At 44.3% G+C, this 23,707-nt stretch overlaps 1 protein-coding gene and 2 non-coding genes across 3 annotated transcripts; 2 read left to right on the top strand and 1 right to left on the bottom strand.

Moving 5' to 3' along the window:
- Positions 1–5,745: 5,745 nt before the first annotated feature.
- On the top strand, positions 5,746–5,818 carry trnar-acg (transfer RNA arginine (anticodon ACG)). Its single transcript has one exon. It is a non-coding gene; the product is annotated as a tRNA-Arg (tRNA).
- Positions 5,819–7,084: 1,266 nt separating this feature from the next.
- On the top strand, positions 7,085–7,157 carry trnar-acg (transfer RNA arginine (anticodon ACG)). Its single transcript has one exon. It is a non-coding gene; the product is annotated as a tRNA-Arg (tRNA).
- Positions 7,158–10,082: 2,925 nt separating this feature from the next.
- LOC115167182 (kinesin-like protein kif7) lies at positions 10,083–21,756 on the bottom strand. The gene is made up of 20 exons (XM_029721354.1): positions 21,466–21,756; positions 19,124–19,538; positions 18,403–18,603; positions 17,832–18,234; positions 17,360–17,707; positions 16,981–17,173; positions 16,411–16,554; positions 15,864–16,022; positions 15,589–15,737; positions 15,361–15,482; positions 15,114–15,248; positions 14,778–14,986; positions 14,419–14,616; positions 14,032–14,157; positions 12,942–13,118; positions 12,544–12,759; positions 12,107–12,313; positions 11,741–11,939; positions 11,296–11,457; positions 10,083–10,949 (listed from the first exon to the last, which is right to left on the bottom strand). The coding sequence occupies exons 2-20, from the start codon at positions 19,449–19,451 to the stop codon at positions 10,558–10,560; spliced, it is 4,068 nt and encodes a 1,355-aa protein (XP_029577214.1). The 5' UTR covers positions 19,452–19,538; positions 21,466–21,756; the 3' UTR covers positions 10,083–10,557.
- Between the last annotated feature and the right edge of the window lie 1,951 nt (positions 21,757–23,707).

Genomic DNA, 23,707 nt, shown 5'->3' with positions numbered 1-23,707 from the left:
CGTTTTTGCAACCTTCCGGTTACAAGTCCAACGCTCTAACCACCTGCCTTACATTGCACTCCACGAGGAGCCTGCATGGCAGGCTGACTACCTGTTACGCGAGGGCAGCAAGAAGGCAAGGTAAGTTGCTAGCTAGCATTAAACTTATCTTATAAAAAACTATCAATCTTAACATAATCACTAGTTAACTACACATGGTTGATGATATTACTAGTTTATCTAACGTGTCCTGCTTTGCATATAATCGATGCGGTGCCTGTTAATTTCTCATTGAATCACAGCCTACTTCGACAAACGGGTGTTGATTTAACAAGCGCATTTGCAAAAAAAGCACTGTCATTGCACCAATGTACCTAACCATAAACATCAATGCCTTTCTTTAAAACCAATACACAAGTATATATTTTTAAACCTGCATATTTAGTTAATATTGCCTGCTAACATGAAATTGTGTCACTTATCTTGCGTTCATTGCACACAGACAGGGTATATGCAACAGTTTGGGCCGCCTGGCTCGTTGCGAACTAATTTGCCAGAATTTTATGTAATTATGACATAACATTGAAGGTTGTGCAATGTAACAGGAATATTTAGACTTAGGGATGCCACCCGTTAGATAAAATACGGAACGGTTCATTCAAACAGCACTTTCGTGCATTTTGCCAGCAGCTCTAAGCTGTGCTTCAGGCATTGCGCTGTTTATGACTTCAAGCCGGGTGGGTATAATTTGTGGAACGTTCCAACAGGAATCTATTCCAAAAACGTAGAAAATAACAAGGTTGCCAAAAAACAACGCATACAAAGTTGTATAGCGGCAGAATAAGATACCGGGTAGGGAGTGGTCTATTTCATTGCGTTTTTCACTAATCACGTTTATTCCGAAAAATGTCTGTCCTCACTCTGGTTGCCTATAGACAAACATTAAGAATAAACTACGTGGTGAGTTGTTGCCTATTCGGCAGCTAGTTAGCTAGGTTTGTATGCGTTGCTACTTTGTATGCGTTGTTGGTTGGCAACCTTTTACTTTATGTTTTTTGGAACAGATTCCTGTTGGAACGTTCCACAAATTATACCCACCCCTTCAAGCCTATCAACTCCCAAGATTAGGCTGGTGTAACCGATGTGAAATGGCTAGCTAGTTAGTGGGGTGCGCGCTAATAGCGTTTCAAACGTCACTCGCTCTGAGACTTGGAGTAGTTGTTCCCCTTGCTCTGCATGGGTAACGCTGCTTCGAGGTTGGGTGTTGTCGATGTGTTACTGGTTCGAGTCCAGGTAGGAGCGAGGAGAGGGACGGAAGCTATACTGTTACACTGGCAATACTAAAGTGCCTATTAGAACATCCAATAGTCAAAGGTATATGAAATACAAATCGTATAGAGAGAAATAGTCCTATAATTCCTATAATAACTACAATCTAAAACTTCTTACCTGGGAATATTGAAGACTCATGTTAAAATGAACCACCAGCTTTCATATGTTCCCATGTTCTGAGCAAGGCACTTAAACGTTAGCTTTCTTACATGGCACATATTGCACTTTTACTTTCTTCTCCAACACTTTGTTTTGCATTATTTAAACCAAATTGAACATGTTTCATTATTTATTTGAGGCTAAATAGATTTTATTGATGTATTATATTAAGTTAAAATAAGTGTTCATTCAGTATTGTTGTAATTGTCATTATTACAAATAAATACATTGTGTAAAAAATTGGCCGATTAATCGGTAGCGGCTTTTTTGGCCCTCCAATAATTGGTATCGGCGTTAAAAAAATCATAATCGGTCGACCTCTAGTAGGGACCCTGTGTCACGCCCTGATCTGTTTCACCTGTTCCTGTTATTGTCTCCACCCCCTCCAGGTGTCGCTTATTTTCCCCAGTGTATTTATCCTTGTGTTTCCTGTCTCTCTGTGCCAGTTCGTCTTTATGTTAGTCAAGTCAACCAGCGTGTTTTTCCCGTACTCCCTTTGCTATTCTCTTTTTGATAGTCTTCCTGGTTTTGACCCCTGCCTGACTCAGGACTACTTTCCCGCCTGCCTGATCATCCTGCCTGCCCTGACCTTGATTCTGCCTGCCCTTCGGTACCTTTTGGACTCCGAACTGGTTTTGACCCTTTGCCTGTCTGCGACCATTCTCTTGCTTTACCCTATTGGATGAATAAATATTGTAAGACTCCAACCATCTGCCTCCTGTGTCGGCTTCTGGGTCTCGCCTTGTGTCATGATACCCTAGGCATCTTTCTTTTGGTGTTTTTCAGTCAGTAGAAAGGCCTCTTTAGTGTCCTAAGTTTTCATAACTGTGACCTTAATTGCCTACCGTCTGTAAGCTGTTAGTGTCTTAACGACCGTTCCACAGGTGCATGTTCATTAATTGTTTATGGTTCATTGAACAAGCATGGGAAACAGTGTTTAAACCCTTTACAATGAAGATCTGTGAAGTTATTTGGATTTTTATGAATTATCTTTGAAAGACAGTGTCTTGAAAAAGGGACATTTCTTTTTTTGCTGAGTTTAAATTACACCAAATACCAGTTGGATTACAGTTGAATAGTTAGTAAGCAGGTAATAAGTGTTTGTTACATAGAATACAACAGGTGCATAAACTAATACACAAAGACACTCTGGCTCCACTAAGTCTACTTACTTTGGGCAGTGAAGCGCACACACTAAAGGAGTCCAGATGAAAGGTGTCAGGAGGTGGTAAAAGTTGAATGGAGAAGTCTAGAGGTGAAATAAGCAGCACAGAGATACAGGAGCATCCACTCTCTCTGTGCAGTTGGAGACTGTAGTGATGGGTCGTTCACGAACGAGTCGGCTCTAAGAGCCGGCTCTTGTAGGTGAACGTTGGGAGCCGGCTTGCATATCAGAAGAGCCAAATCTATTTATAAAAATATTTAAAAAATTAAGATATGAACAATCAAAATATTTAAATGAATAGAATGAACTAATTCAAAGAACATTTTTTATAAAATAATATAGGCCTAAACGCTCAAGCGCACACACATTCGTTCTGAGTGAACCAAAAATGCGTGAGGGAGGGCCGAGCCAGAAATGTCCGGGAACTTGCAGGTACCTTGGTGGAAGAGCAGGGTAACATCTCACAGCAAGAACTGGCAAATCTGGTCCAGTTCACGAGGAGGAGATGCAATGCAGTACTTAATGCAGCTGGTGGCCACAACAGATACTGACTGTTACTTTTGATTTTGACCTCCCCTTTGTTCAGGGACACATTATTACATTTCTGTTAGTCACATGCATGAGGAACTTGTTCAGTTTATGTCTCAGTTGATGAATCTTGTTATGTTCATACAAATACACTGCTCAAAAAAATAAAGGGAACACAAACAACACAATGTAACTCCATGTCAATCACACTTCTGTGAAATCAAACTGTCCACTTAGGAAGCAACACTGATTTACAATACATTTCACATGCTGTTGTGCAAATGGAATAGACAACATGTGGAAATTATAGGCAATTAGCAAGACACCCCCAATAAAGGAGTGGTTCTGCAGGTGGGGACCACAGACCACTTCTCAGTTCCTATGCTTCCTGGCTGATGTTTTGGTCACTTTTGAATACTGGCAGTGCTTTCACTCTAGTGGTAGCATGAGACGGAGTCTACAACCCACACAAGTGGCTCAGGTAGTGCAGCTCATCCAGGATGGCACATCAATGCGAGCTGTGGCAAGAAGGTTTGCTGTGTCTGTCAGCGTAGTGTCTAGAGCATGGAGGCGCTACCAGGAGACAGGCCAGTACATCAGGAGACGTGGAGGAGGCCGTAGGAGGGCAACAACCCAGCAGCAGGACCGCTACCTCCGCCTTTGTGTAAGGAGGAGCAGGAGAAGCACTGCCAGAGCCCTGCAAAATGACCTCCAGCAGGCCACAAATGTGCATGTGTCTGCTCAAACGGTCAGAAACAGACTCCATGAGGGTGGTATGAGGGCCCGACGTCCACAGGTGGGGGTTGTGCTTACAGCCCAACACCGTGCAGGACGTTTGGCACTTGCCAGAGAACACCAAGATTGGCAAATTCGCCACTGGCGCCCTGTGCTCTTCACAGATGAAAGCAGGTTCACACTGAGCACGTGACAGACGTGACAGAGTCTGGAGACGCCGTGGAGAACGTTCTGCTGCCTGCAACATCCTCCAGCATGACCAGTTTGGCGGTGGGTCAGTCATGGTGTGGGGTGGCATTTCTTTGGGGGGCCGCACAGCCCTCCATGTGCTTGCCAGAGGTAGCCTGACTGCCATTAGGTACCGAGATGAGATCCTCAGACCCCTTGTGAGACCATATGCTGGTGCGGTTGGCCCTGGGTTCCTTCTAATGCAAGACAATGCTAGACCTCATGTGGCTGGAGTGTGTCAGCAGTTCCTGCAAGAGGAAGGCATTGATGCTATGGACCGCCCGTTCCCCAGACCTGAATCCAATTGAGCACATCTGGGACATCATGTCTCGCACCATCCACCAACGCCACGTTGCACCACAGACTGTCCAGGAGTTGGCGGATGCTTTAGTCCAGGTCTGGGAGGAGATCCCTCAGGAGACCATCCGCCACCTCATCAGGAGCATGCCCAGGCATTGTAGGGAGGTCCACAGGCACGTGGAGGCCACACACACTACTGAGCCTCATTTTGCCTTGTTTTAAGGCCATTACATCAAAGTTGGATCAGCCTGTAGTGTGGTTTTCCACTTTAATTTTGAGTGTGACTCCAAATCCAGACCTTCCTGGGTTGATAAATTGGATTTCCGTTGATTATTTTCGTGTGATTTTGTTGTCAGCACATTCAACTATGTAAAGAAAAAAGTATTTAATAAGATTATTTCTTTCATTCAGATCTAGGATGTGTTGTTTAAGTGTTCCCTTTATTTTTTTGAGCAGTATATTTACATCTGTTAAGTTTGATGAAAATAAACGCAGTTGACAGTGAGGACGTTTCTTTTTTTGCTGAGTTTAGATAGTATAATCTGTTGCATAAATATACTTTACCATGTTGCATAGCATGGTTGAGTAATGAGTAGTTTTGTTTGACCAATAGTCATATCCTACTTATTTGCCATTGAAACCTAGGCCTAAAATGGCTGCCGGCCACAGTTGCAACAACCACTGTTTTGGTAAAAAGCTGAGGGATGGGGCAGGAGAAATGTAACCACTCTCAAATTCATAGACAGAAGACTGACCATCCATGATATCAAAATTATAGTTTTAACCATGTTTTGAAGCTATACAGTGTACATGTACTTACATTTACAGTATTGACCAACATTGGAGTAATGACAGTTAAGCTCACGGGGCATTTAGTTATACGTATATTATATTTAGGGGGGAAAAATACATGCAAATCAAATTGTATTTGTCACATTCGACGGTAGACTTTACCGTGAAATGCTTGCTTACGAGCCCTCAACAATGCAGTTTGAAAATAAAATAGTAACACAAGAGTAATAAAATACAATACACAAGAATATAACTATATGTATGTTATAATGAATACATACAGTGTCAACAAGAGGTCTACTGGACAAAATGCTCGACGTGTAGTTATATCAGAAAAACGAATAAAAAAATGCATCTAAGAAAATCCTTGATGTCTCCGAATATTAAAAGCAGGGTGAGGACTAATCATATAGCTGTCCGCCTCCGAAGAAATGACGCACAAGCCAATCACAGACAATATCACTGCAAGAGATTACCAGGAATAAACCAATAATAAAAGCGCAATGGCGGGCAAATAGTTTAGAAGCGGGCTTGTGGCGCAATGGATAACGCGTCTGACTACGGATCAGAAGATTCTAGGTTCGACTCCTGGCAAGCTCGTTGATTTTATTTTTGCTCCACCCATCCAAACCACACAACGAGATTCTCACATAATGGGATGTCAATGCTTCCAAATAAAGAGGCTCTGCATAAAATAGCCATTGTTATCACCAGAGTGAAATATGTGAAGCTAAATAATGTTAGCTAAGTTAGATCTTTGTTATCATCACGCAGGCTATTCATAACACAGTTGCCGACCTCAAATCAGTGCCCGGGCTGAAGAACATTGTCGATATTTCAGTTGAAGAGGGGTGATTTGTTATGGGGGTGCCTGGTTGGCAACACAGACACTAACGTTAACGTTAAGAGCCAATTTATGCTTGATCTGAACATGTGGGCGGAAGCGCAATATGGATGGTGTGACGCAATAACGGAGTAACTTAACGCAATAACTCCATATAGCTCTGTATTTATATGATTGGTTAACGGTAGGTGGGACTGGAGGTGCTGTATAAACACAAACGCAACAGCTCTGCTCCATGAAGCACAAGAAGTATGAATGCCCTTACTTCTGCAGAGGCCTAGGCAAAAAACGAAAGGAGGGTGTTTGGTCACGTAATGCAAATGTATAAATTCAAATATCATAATAGCAACTTTTCAACTAATTACAATTGTTTAGCTACGTTGCAACTACTTAACACGTTAGCTAATCCTTCCCTAACCATAACCCTTTAACCTAACTCCTAAATTTAACTCTATCATGAACCCTAACCCCTAGTTTAGCTAATGTTTGCCAGCTAGCTAACATTAGCCACCTAGCCAGAATGTGTAATATATCATATGTTTTGCAAATTCGAATTCATAATATATCATACGTTTTGGACATCCACAAATGAATACATACCATACGAAATGTAACATATTATACTAAATGGGGCGTCTTCGGATTTAGGTACAGAATAATACGAAATGCTCTGAAACCAGGTTGCAAATCGAGCTCTGTCTGTTCCACACAGCTTCCCAAATTTTGTAATTTTGTTGAGTGCTCCATAAAGCTCCGCAATGAGATGATTGGTTGATGGTAGGTGGGGGTGGTACGTCCTGTATATACACAAACTCCCTTCACAACAGCTCTGCTCCACGCAGTATGAGTGCCCTGCCTTCTGCACAGGCCGCATCTCAGTAAAAGCTGTATGGCTATTGCAGACGTTGGAGTGACCAAGCTGCTAGCTTTACGCTAACCAATCACATTCAGTTTCACTACAAAAAAATGACCAGGAATTGCCCAATAAAAAAATTGCTATCTTTTCCTGTTAAAGCAGTAGAGGGCTTGTGGCGCAATGGATAACGCGTCTGACTACGGATCAGAAGATTCTAGGTTCGACTCCTGGCAAGCTCGTTCATTTTAACGAGTTTGCAAATCACAAAACGAGATCCTCACATGATGGGTTGTCTATTCAGTTCATCCAAATAAAAAGGCTCTGCGGAAACAATGCATTGTTATCACTAAGAGAGGCATATGTGAAGCTAAATAGCGTTAGCTAGCTAAAGTACATAACGTTAGCTTTATTCCAGTGTCTTTGTTATCATTACCCAGGCTATTCACAGTTTGCCAACCACAAATCGGGGCTGGGCTGCTGTACTGAGTGAGATAAAACGTTCAGAACATTGTCAATATTTCAGTATGAGGGGGTGATTTGTTATGGGGGTGCCAAATTATCAACACAGACAGTAGTGTTAAGAGACAATTTATGCTTGATCCGAAAATTTGGTCGGAGGCGCCATATGAATGGTGTGATGCTATTTCCGGAGTTAGGCACGCAGAGGCCAAACTGAGCTCTTTATCACATTACTTTGTCTCCCAGATTATGTAACAATGTGGAGGGCTCCATATAGCTCTGCATTTTCAACCTAAAGGCTGTGAGTTCAAATCTTATAACTGACAATTTTAGCTAATTAGCAACTTTTCAACTAATTACTACTTTTTAGCTACTTTGAAACTAGCATGTTAGCTAACTCTTCTCCTAACCTTAACCTTTTTATCTAACCTTAACCCTTTAACCTAACTTCTGAACTTAACTCTATAACCTTAACCCTAACCCCTAGCCTAGCTAACGTTAGCCAGCTAGCTAACGTTAATCACCTAGATAGAATGTGTAAGATACCATATGTTTTGCAAATTCGAAACATATTGTACACTTTCACTACCAATAATTTACCATGAATTGACCAATTACAGCTGCGGGCTTGTGGCGCAATGGCGCATAACGCGTCTGACTACGGATCAGAAGATTCTAGGTTCGACTTCTGGCAAGCTCGAATAAATTTTGCCCCTTAAATTGAGACATATTTTATCCAGGATCGTTAGATCAGCATTAGAAATCATTGTGTACTATATTTGCCCTCTGTAGCAGCCGAACTCATTTATAGACTACACTACCGTTCAAAAGTTTGGCGTCACTTAGAAATGTCCTCGTTTTTGAAAGAAAAGCATTTTTTTGGTCCATTAAAATAACATCAAATTGATCAGAAATACATTGTAGACTATTGTAGCTGGAAACAGCTTATTTTTAATGGAATATCAACATAGGCATACAGAGGCCCATTATCAGCAACCTTCACTCCTGTGCTCCAATGGCACGTTGTGTTAGCTAATCCAAGTTTATCATTTTAAAGGGCTAATTGATCATTAGAAAACCCTTTCGAAATTGTTAGTACAGCTGGAAAATGTTGTCTTGATTAAAGAAGCAATAAAACGGACCTTTAAACTCGTTGAGTATCTGGAGCATCAGCATTTGTGGGTTCGATTACAGGATCAAAATGTCCAGAAACAAAGACCTTTCTTCTGAAACTCATCAGTCTATTCTAGTTCTGAGAAATGAAGGCTATTCCATGTGAGAAAATGCCAAGAAACTGAAGATCTCGTACAACGCTGTGTACTACTCCCTTCACAGAACAGCGCAAACTGGCTCTAACCAGAATAGAAAGAGGAGTGGGAGGCCCCGGTGCACAACTGAACAAGAGGACAAGTACATTAGAGTGTCTAGTTTGAGAAACAGACGCCTCACAAGTCCTCGACTGGCAGCTTCATTAAATAGTACCCGCAAAACACCAGTCTCAACGTCAACCGTGAAGAGGCGACTCTGGGATGCTGGCCTTCTAGGCAGAGTTTCAAAGAAAAAGCCATATCTCAGACTGGCCAATAAAAAGAAAAGATTAAGATGGGCAAAAGAACACAGACAAATCTGGATTTGGCGGATGCCATGAGAACTCTACCTGTCCCAATGCATAGTGCCAGCTGAGAAGTTTGGTGGAGGAGAACTAATGGTCTGGGGCTATTTTTCATTTTTCGGGCTAGGCCCCTTAGTTCCAGTGAAAGGAAATCTTAACGCTACAGCATACAATTACTTTCTAGACGATTCTGTGCTTCCAACTTTGTGGCAACAGTTTGGGGAAGGCCCTTTCCTGTTTCAGCATGACAATGCCCCATGTACAAAGCGAGGTCCATACACAAATGGTTTGTCGAGATCGGTGTGGAAGAACTTGACTGGCGTGCACAGAGCCCTGACCTCAACCCCATCAAACACCTTTGGGATGAATTGTAACGCTGACTGTAAGCCAGGCCTAATCGCCCAACATCAGTGCTCAACCTCACTAATGCTCTTGTGGCTGAATGGAAGCAAGTCCCCGCAGCAATGTTCCAACATCTAGTGGAATGCCTTCCCAGAAGAGTGGAGGCTATTATAGCAGAAAAGGGGGGACCAACTCCATAATAACTCCATACTAATGCCCATGGTTTTAGAATGAGATGTTTGACGAGCATTTGGTAATGTATATGTAAACAGATCATAAATGTCTATATTTCCATTTTCTTGGAAAGCTGTTAGTGCTATTATATCAAGTTGCATTTACAACTTGCCATCAACTGATTTCAGCCAGTGTATGGCTGTGGAGTGACTGCATTGTTTGAATGTAATGTTGGCATATTGGAAGTTAATGGAAAAATGTATGGAATCATTCTTCTAGAACTGTCTGGCTAACTAACAATCATACAGTGCAGTTACATTCTTCAAATTCATTATTTCACACAATTTTTATCACAGCAGTCATACCATGGTTGACCAACTCCCTGACCAAAATGGTTGATTTTTATCCCATCGTAATAAGTTTCATTCCCATTGTAGTATTCTAATTCTATGACTAGCCACCTCTCGGTGCCGGTTCCGCCCTTCTAGGGAGTTTTTCCCTAGCCACTGTGCCTCTGCATTGCTTGCCCTTTGGGGTTTTAGGCTGGGTATCTGTATAGCACTGAAGTAAAAAGGGCTTTACAAAATACATTTTATTGATTGATGTCCAAATGTATGGGATTACAGAAGCAAGAATCATATTTTATTTCACATACAGAAATGGGTAGTGATGACAAAATAACAACAGTGAAGGATATAACCGATGATGACAACGTCTATGATTGTAAAAGCGGATATGAATTACACAGAGGAAAAGAAAAGTGCTTGATGTAGAAAATGAAGAGCATTCTTCCAACTTTTATTTATAAAACCACAAATATAGAAAAATAAGAATGATGAATGCAAAATATACTTACAGGTTATAAAACAAATACATCATTTTAACAATACGAAAACAGGATAAAAAAAAGTCAATTTTGACATGTTGAACTGAACTTGATACTGTTGCATTTTAAACAGGATCCTGCCATTAAGTCCTTTGGCATTTAAACTGAATTCTGCCTAAGGTCCTTTTGCATTTCAACTTGATTCTACCATGAGGTCCTTGTGCTTTTAAACAGGATTTTTCCTCACATCAATTCTGGAATTGTTTGAGATCAATGGTCCGGTGTTGAGGCTGGATCGGCGGGACTCTCTACGTGATTTGGCAAATGGCAGAGATGTCGTCCCACTCCAAGGGCCCGTACCGGTCTGAACCACCCGGTTTACAGGCGTCTCCATGGCCACCTGCTGCTGTAGCTCCTCCATGCCGCAGGGGTCCTCGGTGGGGAGGGAGGAGCGCCTCCATGTGGCAGGGAGAGGGGCGTTGACCAGCTCCCTTATTTCCTCCCGGGACCTGGTTGGTCTCTCTGGCTCCCCTGGCCCTCCCCTACGGCTGTCGTCTGGGCCTCGGCTCAGCCTCTCCACACTGCCACTGCCTGCTATTCTGCCCTCAAAGACCGCAACTGCAACGCAACATATAAAATAATGAATATTCACATGCCTCACAGCCCAGCATTGAACAGGACAGACTAGGAGGAACTCAGTCACAAACGCTGAATACTTATTATTCCCTAACAGATGTGCATTTTACATATATACTTTTTTATCTGAGAGAGAGAGCAGATGTCTGAGTATTTGAGCAGATGAGGATTATTTTTAGCAGAAATCAGAGATTGGATTGTTTTTTATACCCATACCTTCTGTTATCTTACCTACATTATGTTACTTTAATGTACTTTACCCACTGACTAGAGCGCTTTGAAAAAAATGCCAATAGTATGTCCCTATCCAAAATGAGCCATACATTACCCTTTCCCTGCTCCATGGGTTGGCTGGCGTTGCCACACAGCTCCCTGAACCGGTTGCTCAGTTCCAGGTTGGCAGCCTTGTAGTGGTTGAGCTCTTTACTGAGGTTATGGATCCAGCCTTCGTACTGCCTCTGCCTCCCCGCCAGGCCCTCGTCCATTTGCTCTGTAGGGAAGTAAACATCAGGGGGACCACAACAATACCTGAGGAACACTGCGCTGCAGATAATAGGCCTGGTGGCTTTTATCACACTGGGTGTGGGACGATTGAATGGAGGGTATAGACATGGCAAACTGAATGGAGATAAAATATCAACAATATATAAATAAATAAAAAAGATATGCGTAAATGTGCCTAGATCTTCGTTGAAAACAAAAAATGTTGGTTATATTCTGACATGTTCTGCCTAAATCCTACAGGTGTGTGTATTTATTTGTGTGAGGCCCACCTCGGCACTGCTGCAGCAGTAGCTGTACACTCCTCTCGTGCTCCTTCTGCTGCTGTGTGAGCCTGCGGTCCGTGTCGAGCTGCGTGCGGTCCAGAGCGTTCTCCAGCCACTGCACCAGCTGCAGCTGCTCCTCACCACGCATCTCCAGATCTGCCAGGGCCAGCTGCAGCTTACGCTCCTCCTCCCGCAGCGACACCACCTACACACACAAACAACTTACATCCCCTATCTTTCTCTCTCACTCCCTTTCCATGCTGCTTTGAATCATAATGGAGATTTGCTGTGTACACGTAGGCTATGCGGCCATGTATTTGAGCAGACACAGTGAAAACCACAACAGTAGGGAAGAGGGCCACACAGACAGACCTTGTCAAAGTACTTGCAGAGCAGTGCACGGGTCTCTGAGGCAGACAAGTAGCTGAGTTTGGCCATGAGGTTCATCTCCCACTGGGAGAGCATGCTGGCAGAGGCCCTCAGCTGCCTCTGTCTCTGGGTGATGGCCTCGTTCTTATACTCTATAGCCGCGTCCAGAGCTTCGATGGCCTCGTCCAGCTGGAACACAGACCGCTCCTCCTGGGGACAGAACAAAAAGAACCACAGGGGTTGAAATGGGGGGGGGGGAAATACAAGCACACACACACACACACAATATACCAAACTACAGGGGCACCGCCAGCATTGACACTCAGCACCGAACACGCCAAACTACAGAAACTATACAAATAATACTACGTATGGAAAAAATCCACAGAGAAGTGTTGGGGCGATGTTAGAAGCTTCTGTAAGCCTGTAGGGTCTCTGACCTCTGGTGAGAGCAGACTACCCTGACGTAGTTTGTCATCCAGCTCCACTCTCTGTTTGAGCAGTGTGTCCTTCTCCTGGCGCAGGTTGTTGATCTCCTGGCGGATCTGCTGGGAGTCCTGGGCACTGCTGCTGCGGAGCAGGCCGTTCCTGTCACTCAGCTCCCGCTCCAGAGACTCGATACGGCCAGACAGCGTCACCAGGTCCTCACTGAGGGCCTACGGGGAGAGAAGAGATATACTACAGTTGAAGGAAAGACGCTACTAGGCCGTACTAGATTTATGAATGATTTATCAAATAGAAGTGCAGTAAATCATTAAATTGACAGTGAAATTAGCTTGGCAAACCACTATACCTGTAGGGCCACTGAGTGTGTGGGGCCTGTTTAATGCGTGTGTACCTGACTAGAGCGGAGTCTCTTGGTCTCCAGGCCACTGCGCTCCTGCAGCAGGGCCTCCTTCTTGGCTAGGATCTGTTCCCTCTTGGTCAGCTCTCCCTCCAAGTCCTCCAGTCCTTTCCTCTGCTCCAGAACACTTTCCATCTCCTCATCCAGCCAGCGCTTCTGCTCCTCAATCTTCTGCTCGCACAGGAACACATGCAGACACACTTCATTTGGATCCACAATGAAACACGGTAGTACCGTACAAAGGAACTCAATTTTTCTGAAGTAACACACATTGCCCACAAAGGGGCGCACACACGTTCAATAACAAGACAAGCCATTTTGCTCATTGGAAGCTCGGAAAATAACAATTAAACACTTGTGCCTCACAAAATTGTAAATCTATAACTGACAGGCAGCTGAGAATTTTTGTTGTTGATTGCCAATCATTCAGTGTATTGATCTATATCGCACCCATCTCCATCACATAGACTGCCAGGTCTCTTACTCTCTTCATTAAAAAGCCCAAGCTAAGAGACCCACTAAAACAGTCTTTCTCACAGAGTTCAGTATGGTGGCTGTGTATCACGCTGGTCCAGTGTGAGTGTCAGTGTGAGCTCTGGGCCTGTCCAGGCACATCAGTTAATGACTTGAGACTCTCTCCACTCAATGTGTACTATGAGTGTGAGATATAAGACACACAGGGGAAACTCAGCTGCATATAGTTGCTGGGGGATACGAGGCATTTTTCATCTTTCACTTTTAACAATGGAAATAAAGCCTTTGGATGTTGAAACATGCCTTTTGGCTAAATATGTAGCCAGCTGATCTCCTGGCCAGGCTAGTGTTTTGTTGTTTTATGTCCTTGGCTCATATATAGAGGAAACTGTGTAAAACCACATAAAATATGTGAAAAGGCTATAGAATTACTTAATAAATGGTGTAGAACTACTATATAGAGGTGAATGAACATGGCTTGTATGTAACATCTGTATAAATGCTTCTGAGATTCTATGCCTATTGTATAACTAGTGTATAAATACTTAAACAACTGTTTATTTGTGCTATATAAATGCTTCATAAGCATTGTAGAAGACCCATGTCCCACCAGCTGCTCCTCCAGTGATATGACAGAGCCGTTGCTGCCGCTGCGTCTCTGTCTCTGGAAGGCAGCAATCTCCTCCGTCTTTATCCTCAGGATCTTCTGCTGCTGTTCATTCTTTATCTCCAACTCCTGGGGAGGGCGGGATGAAAGAGGGAGGGATGGAGGGAAAGAAGGAGTATTCAGGGATACATCATATTTTATGATTCTGTCCACAGAATTTAGGCCACAGTGGAGTGTATGGAATATGCTATGAATGCAAATTAGTCATGTGTTGATGCCATGTGATCACTGGAGACTTTTGATGTGACAAATACCAATCTGTAAAAACCACAGCATTGTCCTGCTCCACTCTGTTTCTTAGCAGGTATTCTACATTCTCCAGGGCTGCACCTTGACTCTGTGCGTGCGTCGCTGCATCTCTGTCTCCAGCCGTCGTTTCTGTTGGCTCTCGTGTCGCAGACGTCTCTGCAGCTGCTCCTGCTGCTGCCTCATGCCCTGCACGCTGCGCTCCAGCTCCGAAACACGCCGCTCGCTCTGTGCAGACAGTGAGGCCAGCCGTGCAGTGTCCCTCTGACGCTGGCTCAGGACCTAACGCGCACACACACACACACACACACATAAACAAACCGACACAGCCAAGTACAAACATCCACTATGAGCAGACACACTAACTGATGTTACGAGTGTACAGCATGCATTAGTGTAGGAGTCCGACTCAGACAGACAGACAGACAGACAGACAGACAGACCTGTACTTTGCTCTGTGCTGCAGCTATCTTCCTGCGACACTCCTGGGCCCTGGTCCTGTCAGTGACACCGCTGGTCTCCTTCTCCTGTTTCTCCAGATCCTGAAGCTGTCTCTGGGCCTCCTGGACTTCTTGCCTGGCCTGCTCAGCTTCCCCCTCCAGGGCAGAGATCTTACGGGTGTACTGCCTGTTCAGAGCCTGGGCGTCCTTACCTACAGTAACACACGATAACATCTGTCCCACCACTCCATGGTACATTACATATTGTTTATGGGGAGAAAACAGGCATGTGATTGCCATCATATAGAAAGCCAGGAAGGAATGGTCTTAGGTATGTACCCGTCTTGACCAGTTCTCTGATGAGCTCCTCCTTCATGCGGATGGTGACAGACAGCTCTCTGATCTTCTGCTGGGCCTGTAGCAGGCCCCACTCTGACCCCAGACCCACTGAGCTCTCCCCTACACTGGAGTTGGCTGCACAGAGAGAAGGGGACACAAACACATGTTAGTGTGTCCACAGTCATAACTTAACTTTGAATTAGTTAATTTAGAATTTGATTAGGCCCCGTCCTGCTGTGGGACTCACATGGTCGCCTGGTGGAGAATTGTTCAGAGGCAGGCAGCCCAGGCAGCTGAGACAGGAGACCTCTCCCTCCAGCTGCTGATCCACCCATGACATCTCTCTTAGTCCAAGTCAGATTCACGTGTCTAAGAGATACATACAGTAGCCATCAATAACCTAGACAGTCAATGATGCTTGGGCATTCTATAATCTGCCTGATCTCACTCTAAATAAAGATGTGATATTCCATACTTCCGTCTGTCATGGCTCATGTTGACGTAAGTGTCCTCCTCCTCAGAGTCCTTCACCTCTCCCCCTCCCAGGTCCTCGTGGTCATGAGAAGATTGACCATAACCACACTGAATCTGGTCACCAAATGAGCTGCTCTCCAGTGGACCAACCTACAGCCAACACAGTCACACTCATAGCGACATACACTGTGGAGCACACTACTGATTAACGTTGAAACTGTGGAACTTCATGCCCGTTTTCATTCCACTACAAAGAGGTGCTGATCAGTCAGTTACCTGTCTGTTGGTGAGTCCGTTGTGGGAGTGGCGCGTGGAGCCCTGGGGGGCGGTGTGGGGGCGTGGTGTCAGGTGTAATCCCAGCCCCGGTACACCTGGCCCCGAGAGCAGACACTGCAGCTCCACTATCACGTCCTGCTGCTCCTGCAGCTTATCACTCTAGGGGGAGGGGGAGAGAATATAACATTGAAACAATGAACAATGTTGATCATCTCTCAAGATGGAAATGATTATCGACAGAGACTAGTACTGAAATATAGGAGGCAATTGAGGACAGACTTAAGAAATGAGACAAAATGTATTTGCTTTTATTCTTTGATGATTAGGTTTCTTCCTAGGTTCTGGCCTTTCTAGGGAGTTTTTCCTAGCCACCGTGCTTCTACACCTGCATTGCTTGCTGTTTGGGGTTTTAGGCTGGGTTTCTGTACAGCACTTTGTGACATCAGCTGATATAAGAAGGGCTTTATAAATAGATTTGATAATTACAGTGCTGTCATGTTGAACACTAAAAAACCAGTAAGAAGTCAAAATGCTGTGTAGTTCTGACCTGCTGTTTGTACTGCTCCATGGCGTCCTCCAGAGCAGCCAGGAAGTCTGTGTTCTCTCTCTCCAGCTGCTGGACCTGGCCCTGGAGCTGAGCCACACTCTCCTCCTTCTGACGGCCCCACTCCTCCCCACCACTCTCTGCCTCCTGTGGGGTTCAATGACAGATACATTATGAGTCACAGAGCACAACAACACTTCCTGGATTGTTCGGTGAGATGACTGATGCCTTACCACCATAACTCTATCAGGTTGTTTGAATGTTTTTAGGATAGGATGAACTAGGGCTGGGCTTCTGCCATTCTGACTGCTTTAAACTCAAATCAAACTAGGAAAAAACGGATCGTGAAGTGGTCCACTTTATAGAACTGTTAACTTAGCACTATATCAACATATCGCTATAAACTGCATTGTAAAAGCCCATAGCAGTATATGGGTCCATACCGGTCTACCCAGCCCTAGGATGAACCTCTTGTTGATAAGATAAAATATTTTGTTAAGCCTTTTCTTGAATAAATTGGAGCTTTATGAATATGTAGTGAGTGATGTAGTGATTGTTAATGTGTGTATGGACCTGGTTCTTGATGGCAGCCCTCCCCCTCCTCAGAGCGGAGGTGTCCTCGGTGGAGCTGCTCTCGATGCCGCTGTCAGGTCCTGAGGCAGTGGTCAGGCCGCTGCGTTCTTCCTCCACAGAACACAGCCAGTCCTTCACCCTCAGGCCTTGCTCCGAAGTCAGCGCCCCCTCACCCTGCAGCTCACACAGCAACCTGGGGATGGGTACACAGACTTACATATTCAGACAACTACTCCTGAGCTCATTAGCCAAACAATACCCACACACATCTGTCCTCACAATAAAGTGCACTGTTTATGAAACTGATTATATTACATCTAGTCAACTACTGAAATTATTGCCAATGATTATTAAGAAAAATAAAGCAGTTTCATCTCACCTGTATGCAGTGTCAGTGCAGGTCCTGTAGTGGGCACTCTGGGCTTGCAGTCTGATGATCTCTCCCTCTCCGGGGCGAGACCGCTTGTCTGGGTCCGAGCGGGCGATGATACGGGTCTCTGAGCGTTGACGGTTCTCAAGGGCCCTGCGGAGCGCCCGGATCTGCTGCTCCAGCCCCTCCACACGGTCCGGCTCTCCTCGGCAGTTCACCGTGGCCCGGTTCTGGATGTTGCGGGCCCGCTTGCCGTAGTTCAGTGTGTTCAGGCTCTCGTCAAAGTCCGCAGAGGAGGGGCTGATGCATGCAATCATCAGCGTTTTGGCGTTTCCTCCCAGAGAATCTTTCAAGATCCTGAATACAGATTTTAAATGTCATAAGTCAATCGGGAGGAAATTATTTGCACACAAAAAAAAGAGGAAAACAATAGATCCTGCACACCATTTTATGAGTCCCCAAATGTTAGAGGAATACATACCTGGTGATTTTGGAGTCCCTGTATGGTATATGGGTGCCTCTCCTCTTGGGATCTCCCAGGGCTCCTATGACATTCCCCAGGGCCAGCAGGCCACTGTTGATCTGGATGCTCTCCTTCAGCCTCTCCCCTGTGTTCCCTGTGCGGAGGATCCTCTCCGACCCTGCCAGGTCCACAAAGTGGAACTTAGAGGAGAGGACGTGAGGCCCGGTACCCGTGGTGGGGTTACCATGGGCACGGGAGCCGCCGCGGCGCTGGTCCATATGCACGCTGAAGATGGTGTGTGAGCGGCTGGAGTGGGGGTTCATCTGGGTGGCACCTGTGTGTCTGGCTGTGTTGCCAGACTCCAGCAGGCTCAGCACCTCGTCCAGCCCCTCCACCTCACACTCCTTCACCCCGCACAGCACTGCAGGGAAGCGCACAAACATGAGCACAGACAGAGCCATGAATAACTAACACACATGACTTTGACTACTCCCTACCCTCATGTTGAAATTTAAGATCCCTGACAACACAAAGAGATGCTTGTTTGTGATAAATATTTGTTGGAAAAACAAACAAAAAAGATCCATACCAATGTTGCCCTTGTCATCCTCTCTGATGTGGATGTCCTTGCTGGCTGTCTCCACCTCCAGCAGGTCCCTGAAGTCCTCCTTGTACACCTCCAGGTAAGACACTCGGACAGAGAAGTCAATGAGGTCATTCTCATCCAGCAGCTTGAAGACCTCAGCCACAGCCCTGGGGACGATGCCCTGCTCCTCATCCCTAAAGGAAGCTACACACAGACACTGGGTTCATATACCCTGTATGGTATAGCCTAGTAACCTCTCTGAGGATAATTAAGTATGTACGTATATAAAACCATTGCCTGCAGCTTTGCACTGTTTTCATTGAAGGAACACGTACCTCTGACACACACATGCACCACAGAACTGATCTAATATAACACATACTTCATCTCACACAAACACACACGCTCTGTGTTATAACCATAACCCACCCACACAGCTTTGCCATCTCACACGCCAGTAGCTCAGATGGCAAGCCTGTCTGGTATGGACTGTTCCCGCAGGCTGTGGCAGCTGAATTGTAGGAAGTGCAGTTGGCTTCCAGGATGGGTGTGAACTCTCTGCATATCAGCATTTATATATCACACACCAGAAGACGTGCATCCATTCTCCGCTCCTCTACACTACAAGCTAGTACATCTCCTTTGATCGGACTCAAAAGCCATAGAACAAAAATTATTAAATGACCAAACATTGCAGGTAGCAGGGAAGAAACCAGAAACTCACAAATGTTGGCCTCTCCAATAGTGTATGTCTTGCCAGAGCCCGTCTGTCCATAGGCGAAGACAGTGGTGTTGAAGCCCTGAAAGAAGGCCTCTATGAGGGGCTGGACACACACAGCATACACCTCCTCCTGGCAGCTGGTCTCCTCAAACAGGAAGTCACAGTGGAAGTGTCGGTTGTGACCCAGAGTGACCCTACGCTGCTCAGGGTCAGCCGTCATGCAGCTCTCGTGGCTGTGCAGCAGCTCCTTTGGCAGCAGGGGGCGCACTCGAACAGCGACCTGCACCGCCATGTCCTCCGCCCTGCCATGGCCAGGCACTTTGGGAGACATCGCTGACAGGCTAGGCTAGCTGTCAGGGGTCCAGGAGTCCCTTCAGGGTTTCTGGTTTGTGAGTTCAATCATCTTAGACAGGACATCCTACACAGGCCAAAATAACCACAATCAACTCATACACTCATACACTCAAACCCCATCAATAATCCTCATACAGAAAATATGTTAACATTCAATGTGATCCATGTTGGAAATAAATAAAATGTGTGAAAGAAAATGCTAATAGAAAGAGGCACAACAAATATATTGTGTAAATAATATATTATAAACTGGGTAGTTCGAGCCCTGAAGGCTGAAAACCATGGTATATCAGACCATATACCACGGGTATGACAAAACATGTATTTTTACTGCTCTAATAACATTGGTAACCACTTTATAATAGCAATATGGTTTGTGGTATATGGCCAATATACCATGGCTAAGGGCTGTATCCAGGCCGTGGTATATTGGCCATATACCACACCCCCTCGGGCCTTATTGCTTAAATATAGGCCTAGCTCTATCGTTATATAGACAATGCCAATGAGTCCATTCAATGATGGGAACTTCATAGATGGAATTGTTATGTCGTCATACTAAAATAAGCATCTAGAAAAACAAGATGTGGATTTCTGTAACTGGCTAGTCATCTGCTAAACAGCACATCCAGTCTGAATTTGTTTTGGGGATTTGTATACATTAATTAGCATGGAAAAGATGTCTGACGTCTTGGCCGCCAAGTAAACAAAAACTTTGATTTGGAACTCGCACAGCCTGCAGGCTAGCTTTAGCTTAGCTACACACAGGATGGCATAGCCCTGGTCCATTGAATGTCCACTGCATAAACGAACCCAATCAAGGATTTGTGGAGTAGACCCAAAAGTATAAATGTTGCCAGAGAGTGCAGACTGGAGAAGTTTTCCAGAGATCTGTAAATAATGATGAGATGTTCATGTCTCCGCCCTAATAATGGGAGTCACTGTCCCAAAGGTAGGAAGGCAGGCGACAAGTTCAGGTAAAAATTAGCCCATACAGACGAACGCTTCGCATCTTCCTCTCTGACCCTTCTCTGCGTGTGCAGCGTACCATTTATCCTAAATAAAATACTTTCGACCACTGGCGTCGGGTGCGCTTTCACTAGTGGCGATCCAACGTATGAGCGTGGACCAAAACGCCTAAAAGTACGCCACCCTGTGCGCACATAAGAAAACGTTATCCATCACTCTGGCAACATCTTTACTCTGAGGTACAGCAGTGGTATATTGATACCAGTCACTAAACAAAAGTAATTTACAGCCCAAAATAACACTCAGACTGAAGATGTTAGCAGATGACCGCTCTGTGTGATGTATTGTTGTCTCTACCTTCTTTCCCTTTGACTTTGTGCCAATAATGTTTGTACCATATTTTGTGCTGCTACCATGCTGTGTTGTCATGTGTTGCTGCCTTGCTATGTTGTTGTCTTCGGTCTCTCTTTATGAGGTGTTGTCTTGTCTCTTGTTGTGATGTGTGTTTTGTCCTATATTTATATTGTATTTATTTTTAATCCCAGGCCCCCGTCCCGCAGGAGGCCTTTTGCCTTCTGGTAGGCCGTCATTGTAAATAAGAATTTGTTCTTAACTGACTTGCCTAGTTAAATAAATACAAAATGACCAGCCAATTCGTTATCATCGCGCGATGGACCAGATCTAATGATAGTCTCGGTAGCTAGCTGGCTAACTAGCGAGGAAAATAACTTGTTGTTAACTAACTAGCTGGCTAACATTGTTTTACGAGAACAACAAAATACATACGTATACCGTAACGTTAGTTGCCAAAATAGCTAATTTGGTTGAGTATCTTCACAGAATGCCATCGTTAGCTAACAGTTTTTGGCCCAAAAAAGTTAGCCAGCTAACATTAGCTACAATGTTTTTGTTGTTGTTACACACAAATGAGTTATCCGGTACCTTTTATGCATACATAAAGCAGGAAAAAACAAATGTGTAAAATGCATACGTAAATAACATATTGCAATGCATTCACTTACTGAAAACTTTTCATCTTCCAATCCATTAACCTCCCGCAGAGAGACTTGAGAGTTGCAGGAAAGGTGTGGGAATGTTTGGATGAAGTGATGTCATTCAGTAGACACTAGCAGATGCCCGTCCAAAGGGTTTGGACTATGTGGTAGCACAGATAGAACAAATCTTTGGGTATATATCCATGACCGTAAGTTACTTTTTCGTAGCAGGTTAGGATAATTAGGTTAAGGTTAGGAAAAGAGTTAGCTAAAATCCTCTACTAGCGTACTATGAAAAGTCACTTCCGGTCGTAGCTGTACTGTATCTATTCACAACCCGTCCAAAGTAATGTGCTGAGCGTGTTCAATTGAAATCGCTCTGGTCCAATGACTGTAATCAAACAAACTATGATTCTGAATCTTCTCCGGTTTTTTACATTTGAATAAGACAAGATAAATAAGAGTACTCTAGCAAATATGCAGTAGGTTATTTGGCAGTTTATCCTTCAACATTAAAACATGGTTAATCATAGTCTCATTATTTTTATTATTTGTATTATTATTATTGCAATATCCACATATGGTTATATTATGTTATCTGAAGTAGTCAAACCGCTTCCCTTCTTCCACATTTTGTTACATTACAACCTTATTCTAAAATGGATTAAATAAAACATGTTCCTCAATCTACACACAATACCCCATAATGATAAAGCAAAACAGGTTATTAGAAATGTTTGCAAATTTATAAAAAATTAAAAACAGATACTTTATTTACATAAGTATTCAGACCCTTTGCTATGAGACTTGAAATTTTGCTCAGGTGCATCCTGTTTCCATTGATCGTCCTTGAGATGTTTCTACAACTTAATTGGAGTCCACCTGTGGTAAATTCAATTGATTGGACATGATTTGGAAAGGCACTATAGTTCACTATAGTTTTTCTGTTGAGTTTCATAAATGATTGATACTACACAGCAAATGCCACAGTCTTTGATTTCATTCATACTTAATTTTGAAGATTCGCTGTTTTCTGCAGCATTGAAGGTCCCCAAGAACACTGTCCTCCATCATTCTCCATCATTCTTAAATGGAAGAAGTTTGGAACCACCAAGACTCTTCCTAGAGCTGGCGGCCAGGCCAAACTGTGCAATCGAGGAAGAAGGGCCTTGGTCAGGGAGGTGACCAAGAACCTGATGGTCACTCTGACAGAGATCCAGAGTTCCTCGGTGGAGATGGGAGAACCTTCCAGAAGGACAACCATCTCTGCAGCACTCCACCAGTCAGGCATTTATGGTAGAGTGTCCAGACAGAAGCTACTCCTCAGTAAAAGGCACATGAAAGCCCACTTGGAGTTTGCCAAATTGCACCTAATGGACTCTGACATGAGAAACAAGATTCTCTGGTCTGATGAAACCAAGATTGAGCTCCAAGCATCACGTTTGGAGGTTACCTGGCACCATCCCTACAGTGAAGCATGGTGGTGGCAGCATCATGCTGTGGGGATGTTTTTCAGCGACAGGACTGGGAGACTAGTCAGGATCGAGGGAAAGCTAAACAGAGCAACGTTCAGAGAGATCCTTGATGAAAACCTACTCCAGAGCGCTCAGGACCTCAGACTGGGGCGAAGGTTCACCTTCCAACAGGACAACGACTCTGAATGTCTGTGACGGCTCAGCCAGAGCCCGGACTTGAACCCGATCGAACATCTCTGGAGAGACCTGAAAAAAAACTGTGCAGCGACGCTCCTAATTCAACTTGACAGAGCTTGAGAGAATCTGCAGAGAAGAATGGGAGAAACTCCCAAAATACAGGCGTGCCAAGCTTGTAGTGTCATACCCAAGAAGACTCGAGGCTGTAATCGCTGCCAAAGGTGCTTCAACAAAGTACAGAGTAAAGTGTCTGAACACTTGTGTATATATATATATGTTTACAGTGCTGTGAAAAAGTATTTGCCCCCTTCCTGATTTCTTATTTTTTTGCACATTTGTCACACTTGAATGTTTCAGATCAAACATATTTAAATATTACACAAAGATTACCCAAGTAAACACAAAATGCAGTTAAGTGATGATTTTATTTATTAAGGGAAAAAAGCTATCCGGACCTTCATGGCCCTATGTGAAAAAGTAATTGCCACCTAAACCTAATAACTGGTTGTGCCACCCTCAGCAGCAACAACTGCAATCAAGCGTTTGCGATTACTGGCAATGAGTCTTTCACATCGCTGTGGAGGAATTTTAGCCCACTCTTCTTTGCAGAATTGTTT

Source organism: Salmo trutta, chromosome 29 (genome assembly GCF_901001165.1).
Source record: "Salmo trutta chromosome 29, fSalTru1.1, whole genome shotgun sequence".
NCBI lineage: Eukaryota > Metazoa > Chordata > Actinopteri > Salmoniformes > Salmonidae > Salmo > Salmo trutta.
Note: the sequence above shows the minus strand (reverse complement) of the source record. Positions and strands in the feature narration are given on the sequence as shown.

What these genes read in the sequence shown, in the direction of transcription:
- LOC115167182 (XM_029721354.1), bottom strand. Translation starts at nt 19,451, where the DNA reads ATGTCTCCCAAAGTGCCTGGCCATGGCAGGGCGGAGGACATGGCGGTG. An exon ending in TGGAGCAGTACAAACAGCAG is followed by an intron (nt 16,023 to 16,410) that starts GTCAGAACTACA and finishes CCCTCCCCCTAG; the next exon opens with AGTGATAAGCTGCAGGAGCA. An exon ending in TCTGCAAGTACTTTGACAAG is followed by an intron (nt 11,940 to 12,106) that starts GTCTGTCTGTGT and finishes TTGTGTGTGTAG; the next exon opens with GTGGTGTCGCTGCGGGAGGA.